At 38.6% G+C, this 13444-nt stretch overlaps 2 protein-coding genes and 1 long non-coding RNA gene across 3 annotated transcripts; 2 read left to right on the top strand and 1 right to left on the bottom strand.

Moving 5' to 3' along the window:
• Window positions 1-2759: 2759 nt before the first annotated feature.
• On the top strand, window positions 2760-3950 carry LOC129723166 (transcription initiation factor TFIID subunit 11). Its single transcript, XM_055677206.1, has 2 exons — window positions 2760-3457; window positions 3525-3950. The coding sequence occupies exons 1-2, from the start codon at window positions 3120-3122 to the stop codon at window positions 3844-3846; spliced, it is 660 nt and encodes a 219-aa protein (XP_055533181.1). The 5' UTR covers window positions 2760-3119; the 3' UTR covers window positions 3847-3950.
• Window positions 3951-5311: 1361 nt separating this feature from the next.
• Window positions 5312-13279, top strand: LOC129723170 (notch homolog 2 N-terminal-like protein A). The gene is made up of 4 exons (XM_055677211.1): window positions 5312-5765; window positions 12642-12784; window positions 12851-12980; window positions 13040-13279. Exons 1-4 carry the CDS (start codon window positions 5714-5716, stop codon window positions 13102-13104), a joined length of 390 nt encoding a protein of 129 aa, XP_055533186.1. The 5' UTR covers window positions 5312-5713; the 3' UTR covers window positions 13105-13279.
• LOC129723183 (uncharacterized) lies at window positions 6032-6804 on the bottom strand. Its single transcript, XR_008727729.1, has 2 exons — window positions 6415-6804; window positions 6032-6238 (listed from the first exon to the last, which is right to left on the bottom strand). It is a non-coding gene; the product is annotated as an uncharacterized LOC129723183 (long non-coding RNA).
• Window positions 13280-13444: the final 165 nt, after the last annotated feature.

Raw genomic sequence — 13444 nt, 5'->3', positions numbered from 1 at the left:
GGGGCACAAGAGAAGCTGACGATAAAATGGACTGCTGATGTCACACGCGAAGAGAAAGATTCGCGACGAATGAATTTGTGGGCGTCCGGCGTTGGAGTTGATGCGAGCAAGCTGCTGTTGAACGGCGTCCGAACTGTAAGCAAGCTTATGCTACCAAATCAGAAGTTGGACTCGCAAGAGCCAGCTGCGCAGTATGAGTACATGCGTGGGTTGCCGATAGCCTCTTACGACGGGCAGCCGGAGTTGCTTATCGGGCTGAACAATCTACACTCGTTTGCTCCATTGGAAGAAAAGGATGGCCATTAGTCGTTTCCAGAGCAAGTTTGGTAAACCAGCCCACATCTTTTCGGATAACGGATAACGCCAATGGAAAAAATCAACCACAAGTCAGCGGAAAAAATCATTAGCCCCACCACTGCCTGGCACTTTAATCCACCCGGCACACCGCATATGGGTGGTATCTGGGAACGCATGGTGCGCTCGGTCAAGGAGGCAATGCCTGCGTTGGACGATGGTCAGAAATTGACGGATGAGATCCTGGTGACGGCATTGGCGAAGATAGCGGACATGATTAATACGCGCCCGTTGACATATTTACCACAAGACGCTGGAGAAACTGAAGCGCTGACTCCAAACCATTTTCTGCGAGGAATGGTAACCGGTGCTGATTTGGAATGGAACGATGAATCGACGAACCAGGCTGAAGTTCTACGGAATGTGTACAAACGTTCGCAGTATCTAGCCGACAATATGTGGGAGAGGTGGAGGAAGGAGTACTTGCCCATGGTGAATCAGCGAACAAAGTGGTTCGGTGAACAAAAACCGATCGAAAAGGGTGATCTGGTGTTCGTGGTAGACGGTAAGAACCGCAAAGGCTGGAAAAGAGGAATTGTGGAGGCGACAGTTAAGGTTCAGATGGACGGATAAGACAGGCGGACGTGAGATACGCTGATGGCAGCATACAGAGACGCGGCGTGGTCAACTTGGCGGTGTTGGAGATTCGGTAAATCCGGAAGTAGCGGATGTTACGGGCTGGGGTGTTACAACACCGCAGGCAACACTGGAGTCGTTTTGGATGGCGTTTGACATTTATGCTAAACGTTTGATGAACATGAAAGATAGCTAAAGAATAAGTAACCAGAGAGAAAAAGCAATAGATTTTATATCAAAAACATAGACGATAGGAAGTAAACAAATCGCCATTACAAGTGAATAGTAGAAGTTTGGAAAATAAAGTGGAAAATAATTATTATCTAAATTGAGTTAGCTACGAGGATCAAAAAAATCGCGACAGGTGTTACAAAACTGCTCCTGAAAACTTGTGAAAAATTGTGAGTAGAGTGCAGCCTGAAGAAATAGTTATTTAGTGTAAATTCGAAAATAAATTTGATCCATTGTACGTACCCATAGATACAGCGTCCGTCGGTATTTCCTGAAATCTAAATTAATAGATACTTACCTTGGAAGTTTTGTTCGTCGTGTAGTAGGTAGCTGAAATAAATAGGAAATAAGAAAAAATATCGTTATACCTACCAAAATACCATAGATACAGATTCTGCAGGTGCGGTTCGATCGGTGTAGAGTAACTCCCCACAAATTGGTCCAAAGCACAAATAACATTGGCGATAGAAAACCTTTAAGCGGTAGATAGGAAAGCAGGATCGTAAACGGCTAAGGTGAATCCACTTCTTGTAAGTCTTATGTAATTTAATATTTAAACTTAGGCTAATAATCAAAATATAATTGCAGTTTGAGCTTTACCGAAAATCAATTGGTTGCCACAAAAAATTGGTTCAAATCCGAACAGATAACGAATTCTCTCAACTAATCAAGACCGCTTTTAGCCCCACAGGTTAGCATGCGATATTGTTGTTTGTGAATGATATTGGTTAGATACTTAATATTGGTTTTCATCAAAACTTCGAATTTTAATATAAATTTTAAACTTTTGATGAATTGGGTTGTTTAGCTATATCACTTTTTATATTATCTGAAAGAGCTACATTTTCTAAGCGAAACGTGATTTTAAAAAAAATTCTATCGCTGTCCTCCAATTTTGAAATCACGAATTAAAACTCCTCGATATCAGCTCGAAATCGCTACAATGACAGTTCACTGTCATTGTAGCTATTTCGGAGCGATTTTTCTTCTTCATTTAAAAATCGAAGGACAATGTTATAAAATTTAAAAAAATCACAAATTTAGAAAATCTATAACGAGCGTCTTAGCAGAGTGATTGAGAAATCAAAGAAATAGTTATCGGTTTCCGTTATACTCTACTAAATTTTTTGGATGCCATTTTATGCTGGAAGGGATGGTTTGAAGTGTTAGGTATTTTCATTTTTACCTACTACAAATAAAAAACAGGATTTGCGCTTTGCTCTTTACCAGTCCACATAAGCACTGAGGAAGACTGTAAGTCACAGTCGAAATATAAATTTGCGGACTGAATTTCAATATTTATTTCCAAAAAATTTAGTAGAGTATAACGGAAACCGATAACTATTTCTTTGATTTCTTGAAAAAATCACGTTTGTTCGAAAAATTACACTCTTTTAGCTGATATATAAAAATCCGAAATTTATGAATAGCTAAACAACCCAATTTTATCTTCAACTAAATTTAGGTGATGTGTACGTTATCGTTAGGTCAGTTTTTAGTAGAGTGTAGAAATACTCTTGCAGAAAAAGACTATTCGGGTTATTCGCGTTGAAAGAGATTTTGAAGGCTGTTCGCACCTATGTGAACACTCATTGGCGTTGACGGTGTTGCTGATATTTGTTTGGTTTCTGCGTGCGAAAAAGAAAGAAGGAAATATTTTTGCTTTTGTCATCACGCACATTTTGACAATTACATACGAGAGTTCACGTAGGTGCGAACAGCCTTCGAAATCTCTTTCAACGCGAATAAACCGAATATGTAATTGTCAAAATGTGCGTGATGACAAAAGCAAAAATATTTCCTTCCTTCTTTTTCGCATGCAAAAACCAAACAAATATCAGCAACACCGTCAACGCGAATTCAAAAGTAAACATCTCTGCCGAGCGTAGAAAGCTTGCAGCTGCTTTTAAAGTGGATTATTCGAAGCTACATTAGATATTTACCGAAATTGACTGGCTATGGAGAACATCTTGGAACCGAGTAGCTCCGATGATAACATGCCATCAGACGGAAAAAAGGACATGCATTCGCTGCTGTCTTCGGAAGATGACTTTTTCGACGGACCGCCGTCGTCATCAATAAAAATCGAACCAACCCAGCTGCAGGAAGACGGCCGATCTTCATACTTGAAATCCGAATTTGAAGACATTATCTTTCCCGAGATCGGCCGGGAAAGCCAGAATAACAGCGACGAAGCTCTCAGTAAGGAACAACAGCAAAAGAACCTGGAACGAGCGAAGCGGAAAGAAATGAAAAGCAAAAAGATTATGGAGGAAGAAGAGCTGGAGAAGATGCAGTGCGTAAATTAGTTAAATACCTTCATTAGTTAAAAGATAAAAAGGCTTATTTTCTCCTGTTTTTAGAGTTCTCGTATCCAACTTTACCGAGGAACAACTGGACCGCTATGAAATGTACCGGCGGGCTGCTTTTCCAAAAGCAGCCGTCAAACGGCTAATGCAAACCATCACCGGCTGTTCGGTGTCGCAGAATGTGGTCATCGCTATGTCCGGTATAGCGAAGGTTTTTGTCGGAGAGGTTGTCGAGGAGGCCCTTGATGTCATGGAGGGAACGGAAGAAACCGGTGCCATACAACCGAAATACCTTAGAGAAGCAGTACGACGATTGCGGGCCCGGGGGCAAATTCCAAACGGTCGGGGGCATAAACAGTTTTTTAAAATGAATTAGTATATTTGAATTATGTTAGATATTTCAGAAACAATGGTTTAACTATTAGTGCTTTTTTGTACTGAGTAACTTAATAATACAATAAAAATATGTCAATAAATATATGTCCGAGTATTTTAATCTAAAAACGTTCGTAATTGCATAGTACTGTGTATGATAAGCTCCAGACAGATCTTACCTAATATGTTCTTCATACTGGGTAACAAGCAGAATTTACAGTTAACGAGTTCTAACTAACTAACAGAACTTGTTTACTTTTTTATCGTAAATTAAATATAATTCCTGTTCTATCAGGAAAAAAAGGTTTTTAAAAGACATTAAAGAAAGAGTTTGAGAATAAACAATAAGTTATTACGGTTATAACTTTGGAATTGTATTTTGAAACTTGGTGAAAGATGCAATTCATCGCATGTAGAAATTTTTCAAATATTGAAATTTCAATGTTCATTTTCAATTTTTTACGTTTGTTCTTTAGTTATTGCAAACAATAGAACTGCAAAATATAAATGATCGTTAGTTTAAAATTGTCTAATTATAGTACTGCGACTTGTATGCATATATCTTGCATCACATTTCATCACCAGTAAACACACAAAGATTGGAACTGCGTGTTTCTAAACAAAAATCTACAACCCAATTGCAGCTCAAATATCTATAACGCAATCAAATTTCTCATTCAATCTAATAGCCATTTAGTCAATTATACTTACTCGATGAAAGAGATAAAAGACGCACGAGAACATTCAACAAAAATCTGTTTTTTATTTCTTTGAGTTGCAGAGCTAAAGAATATACAATAATTATTCATAAACATGTTCAATTTTTGTTAAAATAGTGATGTTTGGAAAAAGAGGAGAAATTGGCGATACATCAAATGTAAACTAATTTTTTTAAATATTTGTACATTTTTTGCAACATGAATAAGACCACCAAAAATAAATTATACAATTCAAAAAAATAACATATGTACAATAACCAGCATACGCATGTGCATAAATAGCACATTACTTATTGATAACGCTAAAAACAGAACGGAAGAAGTGCAGCAAGGGCAATGGACTGTACAAATAAGAGCGCTATCGAGACCAAGCTTATCATGCTGAAGATTGAACACGCTTCTCGAAGCATATATACGCAAACTTGGGCTGCATTTTTTTCGAAGGACGGATGCACTACCTACATTGAATAGTGTTTAACATAAATAAATAGTGTCATTCTACGTGTTTTTTTCTCTGGAAAACTCATTTTATAATTACGTGTTAATAGAAAACACATTGAGTAAAATTCCTAAAACATTTTTTATTATTTACAAATCAGTTTTCGCATTCTGCACTACACGAACGAAGTTGAATAAACAGCGCCCTAAATTCCAAAAGTTATTCAAACCACATGTGCATACATAGGCAAGCTTGCCCCTGTTAGATCATACATAAAAAGGAAACGATCGTCAGAGGCTAGGAAGAATGTATGAAAGTTCTCAAGTTTTAATCAGTGCAGTCAGTTGATCGTCAACCGCGCGTGAGTGTACACACCAGCCCTCCGGAGTGGTACCCTAGAAGAAAGAGCAGCAGAAGAGCACAGCAGAAGAGTGAAGCGCCAAACCAAGTCATTCGACCTGAGAAGCTCTGAACTGATAGCGCGCACCCAGCGGAGGTTCAAGTGTGTTATCAGTTGAGACAAGAGTGTTGCTTCCTGTCTGGTATATTTCCATTTTATTACTGCTGTTAACTTTGAACTATCGACCGCAATCCCAAGGGAAAAAGTGTGTCAGGAAATATCCGCAATCATAGCTAGTGCCGAAAGCAACCGTCGTATGTGAGATTGAGAGAACGAGAAAATACAGTTGATCAACCCACACACAGAGACGATGCAGGAGAGAAGGATCATTTACGGTGCTTTCGTCATCTTCACCTTTGCAGGTAACGTGTTTCAAGCTCGATCCTCGTTGAACGGAAAGGTCACCAGAAAGTTTCTGGGATTAGAATTATTCGCAAGTTCTTAATCTGATAAATGTAACATTTTTTACAATTTCTCAACTGTTCGAGAGAATGCAAAGTAGGTTACGTCCTCAATAACAATTTTAAGATTTACTTATAGTTGCTGGACCTTGAGGTCCGAAAGATTACTTTCGAGTCAACTGTTCTCTAAAAAAAGTTCAGAGTTGTTCTGTTCATAAGAAGATATGAATTTTTTCATACTTTTATTAGAGTTCCTGAAAATATTTTTATTTTCGTAAGTTCGTTTCGTTTTCGAAAAACTAAAGCCTTGAAAGCAATTTTCTACTTTTACATTCTTTACTGCTATAACTGCAACTGTTCATTTTGTGAATAAGCTAGTTGTTGGATTGAGAGATAAACTTTCTTCTAAATAAATACCCAAGAACTAGTCGTTTCTGAAAAAAATATAAAGTTAATGATGAGTGAATTTATGTATCGGTACATAAAAAAAAGCATTTCTTTCGGGAATAGGAATGCATAGATCTCTTCGTTCGAAAGTCGAATACGGCCGTGAACAAGAACAAGGGTGTTTACTGAATGTGGCAGAATTTTCAAAAAAAGATTTGTTTACCTCTTTTCGTAGCAATACGAGGTGATTTTGTCCAGGCATTTGCAGTCAGATGAAATATAAAAGCGAGCGGCGAGTAACTCGCCTGACATATTTTGGTATTACAGATGGCGAGTCAGCTGAATATCGGACGAGTAGCTCGTCTGCGAAATTGCTCGATTCGTTTGTGACTCAGCTGTCACTAGTCAAGTTTCACTCGCGTTACCACATTTACAACATTTTGCTCACCTCGTCAGTAACTGCAGGCGAGGCGAGTTGCTCACCTCGTCTCCTGTGATAGGCCCTATGAACAGTAGTAAAATATTGCCAAATGATGGAAATGTCATTGAATTTAATTTTAAGTCAAAAAATGTTCAATTGGGTGAGGCTAACAATACTCAGAGGGAGAGATATACGGAGAGAATGTTGTGAGCCAAACGATCTGTCAAAATCGGGAGTTCACAATCCTTTTGTATGCTTAGCAAAATAATGATCAACTGTGGTGAAAGTGTATAAAATTGTTACATAAACATAAAATTGATTACCTTCGTGGATTTTGCGATGTTTTTTTTTTCACTATTCAACATTGCGCTTTGAGAAGAAATCTAGCACCTCTGACTTGTGAAACCCAGGTCTCAAGCTGCCAATTTTTTCGTCGCTTGTCTATCTCTCTCTGATTATCTCTAGGTGAGGCAAAGTGATCGATTTTCTAGAAGTAAGTTTTTTAGGTTCGATTTGGGGCCCCAAACAATCCAAAACATGCCTAAATCCGATTGGGTTTGTCTCCGCTTGGCGCATTGCATTTCAAATTTGTATGAAAATTTGTATGGAAAAACCTACTCTCTTTCTAGAGAGCACAACAACGCTTTATCAATGCACCACATTACGTTAAAGTATAGTCACAGACATACTTAAAGCGAATTTCTTTATTCCACCAGCTCACCTCGTTTTGACCTGGAAGCGCACTAACTGCTGTCAAAACCCTTCTTTATTCGCTCGATTTTGACCCAGTTTTGACCTGGCGTGCTGTCCGAAGCGCACTGAAAAATTTGTCAGCTTGAACCCACCACCGCACTTGCTAAGTTCGTAAACAATTATCTGGCATCTCTTTCTTGCTTGCATCTTAAATGGCGATGACGTTTCATTATTCCTCGGCAGTTTTGCCCGCACTCCGTGGAAAAAGAAATTTGCTATTAATAAGCTGTTGAAACTGTTTTTGGGACTGCCAGTGTACTGGCGTCATGTAGGATTTCCATCAGAAATAACCTGTCGTAACGAGTTTTTGCACCAAGCAGGATCAAGCAAACAAATGTAGGTCAATATAATAAGCATAGGTGAGATCTACATTAGGTTGCAGAGGTTACCTCTGATGGTCATCTGACTGAAGGTAGTGTTGACAGTAGAAATTATTTTTAGCATTCAATTCGACATACGCAACTTTCAACAGCTGTAGCATTTTTTGGGACATCCTAGCTCTTCGGTGTCTTCGCAAAGTTGTTGAGCATCGGAAAACCTATCTTTCGAAGTCCTAAAACCTATGGTTTAAGCCATTCTGAGGTCTCTAGAATCCCATATAAAACCAATCGACTTCCAATAAATTTAGAATTGTTCTGAGCCCCAATCATTAGACTAAGTAAACTTATCGTACACTTTATATACACGATTTAATGATGAAAAACCATTAAAAACATGCCGCGCAAAAAACGACTTTTCGGAAAAATTCGCGTAGAAATAGACGTGTAAAAAAGATACACTAGAGTCTTTCGAATAAATTAATTTGGGTGAAGGAAAAATTTGTCAAATGCTAAAAAAACAAAGTGAATCGAACAACACAAGTCATTTTTTGAGTGTGAGGTCATGCTTCATTCTATTTGGATTGTTATTGTTTTCACAAAAACTATAATCGAAAAACGATTGCATGAGTTTCAGCTTGATGTGCTATTATTAAACGGATTTCGGCTGAACAAAAGCTTAACAGGCTGTTATCCAATCAAATTGTTTGTTGGGTAATGCCATAACACTTCTCACGCTATCTCCTTATTTACAGGGTTTTCAATAAGTTGGAATACACTTTAAAAATGAAAATACAAAACACTTTTTTCTGAGTAAATTTTTATTGAGAAACTGTGAGGGGGGTTACTGTGTGCTGTATGATGAGCTTGAGACGTTTTTCAAAAGAATCGCAAGGGGCACCCACCTGGTAAATTGACATTTCGTCCCAGATCATGAGACTGAGTTTTTTAAATTGGTCCAAAATGATCACTTTATGCTCGCTCTAGATGGACAGCATGTGCGACTATACCTGAAAGTCAAGGGGATTCAGATCCGTGGAGCTGGGAGGCCACAAAGTCTCATAAGAAATCAGTCAAATTCTCCCGACACCACGCTTGGACGATATTCGCCGTATGGGTCGGTACCCTACCGGTACTTTTCCGAATCGCTCACCTCTCGCAAACAACTTTATTACAATTTCGCGGTACTTTTTCATCGTGCGCGGTAAACGAACAATGTAGACAGCGCCGATTATCCTATAGACCATTTTACGACACGTTTCTGAACACAATTTTTGAATGAAATTTTGACGGAAACCTCGGAACCGCTGACATAACGCACGTTGAAGCACCATCAACATCAGCAGGATCCGTGACACCTATCAGTTTGTAAAATGGTATATGTAAGCAAAAACATCATATCAAGAAGACTGGGAACTCTGCCTGATATTGAGCGACGATTTTGGCAGCACAGTCTTTCGAGTAAAAGTGGAACTGACGCATGCTAGTGTGTGTGCTGGCGATGTGAATGCAAGCCGATCGCACAGGTTGGACCACCACATACGCCCACTCTGTCTTCGCAGCGATGCAAACTTCCACCTTCAATAGATGCACGGTTAAATGAAGCAACCTAATTATGAGAACGAAAACTACCAATTTTTTATTTCGCCTAAGCGAACTAGCGAACCTATACATTAGAGAAATGACAAGACACTCACCGTTAAGGCAACTGTCAACATCAAAACGGATAACGGCAATGCAAAATTATACAGATCGCCCGTTTTGATGTTGACAGCTGCCTTAACGGTGAGTGTCTCGGCGTCTCTCTGGTGTATAGGCTGACTAAAGCGAACTGCGATTTTGAGTAACTTTGATTAAGTGAAATTTGTAGAAAAAACTCATATGATGGATCAATACAGCATACCTATTTTTGAATGAAATATTTTAGGTTGTATTTAATATCAAATTGGTAGTTTCCTTCGATCCCTTTCATCAAGAATTTTCGCTGCTCGAGAGGTTATGTTTTACCTAATTTTGGATGAAAATTTTTAACCTGCAAGTGCTGTCAAGAAAGAAACAGTTGTGAAATCAACAGTGTTTTTTTACGAGTGCTTAAAATTCGGGTTTCTAGTGCAAGAAGGTTTGGAGTAGTATTTTGTTTGCTTTGAAATATTCAAAATGAATTAAATATCCTCATCGATTAGCGATAGGTTAGGTTTGTGATTTTCAAATGCTAAATTCTCCATAGTCTAATAAAAATCCTGTTTCTTGTAGACTTCCTTCCGAAAGCAAAACCACCCGCACAGAAAGTGGTATCGCCTGCGGGGACACTGTACCGGAGAATGAACTATTGGTGTGCGCCAGAGTGGCACGGGCCAGATTTTGGTTTTCCGGAAATTTACAGCGTTGAAGGTCCCACCAAGAAAACGAACGGACGCACCTCAAAATCGATTGTGTGATAAGCAACTTTCGGTTGTTGAAGGGAATATAAACAATGTTATAAACATTATCTTTAGTGTTTTGAGTTTTATTTGTATTAAAAAACCAAAGTTTTCAATTTTTGTTGCAGGAATTCTCAATGCTTATAGTGAATAGTTTGAGCTTAATTTTGGGTAGTTTTATCGATCGTTGAGTATTTTTTACCCAATTTGTAGTTCATACCAGATTACTTATTTTTGGGTACTCAATACTAGAAGATTGAGTAAAAAGAACTTGAATTTAGGTTGAAATTACTTATTTTTGTAGAAATATGTCATTAGAAGCTACTTAATTTAGGGTGAAGTTAACTCACTGATATGTTAAAACTACACACTTTGCATTACCAATGATCTGTAAAACAAACTAGTTATGGGTTGAATTGACGAACTTAATCGTTAAAACTATTGTTGATTGCGGGAGAATTTATCTCGCAAGGTGCATGAAAAACGCCGTAGAAGTGCGCGGGTATAACCAATCATGTTGGTGTCTTCTACAAAAAGTGCGCAAATTCAATTTCCGCACTTTTTGTAGAAGATATTACCGCGATTGGACGTACCCGCGCACTTCAACAAGAATTTTTCGCGAGAAAATTTGTCGCAATCAACAATACCTATTTTTGTTGATAATCATGAACTTTAACATCCCGATATGCGTTAAAACAAGTCATTTTCGTATCTGTTTTATCTTATATGTTACCAACTTTTAGGTATATTTCGTTATCCAATTACAGGTATGATCATACAACTCAGAAGTAGGTACAGCTTCTCTACTCAAATTTTGAGTTTGTGCGCTTTAAGAGGATTTTGAGTGATTTCTACTTACGCATAGGTTTTTCATGGTAAGCGTGTGGAGTGCGCTGTTTAATTTGACGCTTGTCATTTGTATAGGATCGATCCAGAAATGCCAGTCTTCTTGATATGATGTTTTTGATATGAGGCGTCGACGGGGGGGTGCGCAGGGTGCGAAGCGCATCCGGGTACATACTTTGGAGGGTGCAGAATGAACCAACATCACACCACCTGCTTAGTTTCTGGGTACACTAACAATACTTCGATTTCTGAATGGTAATTTCTGTTTTGGCTAGTAAATCCTGGTTAGTCTAAAATTCCACAGGAAGAAAGTTCTGTCATCATAACTGGTTTACGTCATAAATTTTCACGGTTTTCTACAGCGCTGTTCAATGGGTGCATAGATCACTCTCTTAAGGCTGTATTACACTCTTTGACCAAGCGTCAAATATTTGTCACTTTTTGACAGATAAAAAATTGGTCAAAGATAATTCTCGCTGAACATGTGAAAAGGGCCCAAGTGCCATATGTAAACAAGCCACAATTTCACGTTTTTCAATGAATACAAGCTTAATCTACTCGTACAAATAAGATTGTTTGATTAAGAGTAAATTCTTTTATCAATAAATCTTATTGGTAAGAGCAGATTTCGCTTGTATTGATCAAAAAACGAGAAAATTTGGCCTGTTTACATATGGCACATGGGCCCTTTTCACATGTTTGGCGAGAATTCTCGCTGAACATGTGAAAAGGGCCCATGTGCCATATGTAAACAAGCCACAATTTCACGTTTTTCAATGAATACAAGCTTATTCTTCTCGTACAAATAAGATTTTTTGATTAAGAGCGAATTCTTTTATCAATAAATCTTATTGGTAAGAGCAGATTTCGCTTGTATTGATCAAAAAACGAGAAAATTTGGCTTGTTTACATATGGCACATGGGCCCTTTTCACATGTTTGGCGAGAATTGTTTGTGACACTCAAAGAGTGTAATACAGGCTTCGATCTATGTATACGGCATTCTTTTGTGATTGTTGTGCTATGCGGCTCGTACAACTTTTCGAACGTTGGAGAAGAATGCACAGGCGGTTATGTACGCCTGTGCAACCTCAAGATTCCGAAGACATCACAGCAGGAATAGCAGTAGAGGACGTTCTCAATTGAAGTTCACGTGAAATACTCGCAATTATCGTGTTTAGAGTTTTAGATAATTTTGCCTCAATCAAGGCCCGAAGATTAAAGCAGAGAGTTCAGCACCGAGTGCAGAAGCTCCACTCGACGACACTGCCAATATTACAGACAAACAGACGTGTTCCTTGATGACGATTTGTTCGTGCAGTAAAATAACAATTATCTTGTTTTTCTTTTTCAAACCGGTAGTTATGCCGCTAGTTTTCTTTGAAGCGGTGCGAATACCATTACACAGAATACACAAAAAGTGTACCTACACAACGATGAAAAGTTGTATTCGAACTTACTGAACACCCTGTAATCCACCACTGACGGTTACTGGAATGAGGATGGTTAAAGGCGGCGAGTATAAGCCCCAAGGATGGTTAAAAACCGAAAAACGTCGGTGATGAATGAATAGCAATCAACGCATTTCATTAGACATCAAAATCGCTACTAATTAATTTATACCTTGCTAATACAATCCATATCCTGTGATTGTCGATTATGATATTCAGTTTCCGTGTTTTTCCTTTCCGCAGTACTGTCCTACTACGCTCACGCTTGTGAACTCGATCAAACTCAGCACGGCTGCCGGATAGACAACGGCCAATGTACGTGCGCTTTCGGATGCAAATCGGAGTTTCGGTACGCAACTCGCAAAGAATGCCAAGATGCACTCAAGGTAAATATAGCACACATCATACGAAACAGTGCCATTACTCTAACTACGCAATCATGTTACATTTAGGGCCGTTCCGGTGATATTTGCAGCAGGGCACCTTGCATGAACGGTGGATCTTGTACGCAGGTCACCGCGATGCCACAGTACAAATGCCGCTGCGAAGGAACAGGCTACTGGGGTAACCGTTGCCAGCGATGTAAGTACATATTTTTTCGATTTAGAAGATTATTAGTTTTGATACCATTCTACTTTCAGTGTGCCCGAGACCGGATCAGGTGACATCTGGAGCTAAATTCCCACATGAATGTGTAGTTATCTAAGTTTAAGGGTACTGAGTTTTGCTTTGTCTGCTAGGTATTTAACGTAGGAAATCATTTCCTTTGAATTACTTTACAACACAAAACTACTCAAACGTAATTGCATTCGTATTATGAACTGATTTGTAGCAGTCATGAGACTAATGAGAATAATAAAGGTGAATTTTTCTACTGCTGATTTTTTGTTTCGAAGCATATTTTACCTTAGCCAAGGCCAGAGAGTTGGCAATGGTAGGGAGACCTGCAAAACGGGAAACGGAAAACAGCTGATAAGCAATAATAAATAATGCTTATGTTTGTAAACTAATCAAGCTACTTTCTCCATAAATGAAATATTATTTCA

This window comes from Wyeomyia smithii, chromosome 2, assembly GCF_029784165.1.
Source record: "Wyeomyia smithii strain HCP4-BCI-WySm-NY-G18 chromosome 2, ASM2978416v1, whole genome shotgun sequence".
NCBI classification, from domain to species: domain Eukaryota; kingdom Metazoa; phylum Arthropoda; class Insecta; order Diptera; family Culicidae; genus Wyeomyia; species Wyeomyia smithii.
The sequence above is the reverse complement of the archived record's forward strand: the minus strand, read 5'-3'. Positions and strand labels throughout refer to the sequence as shown.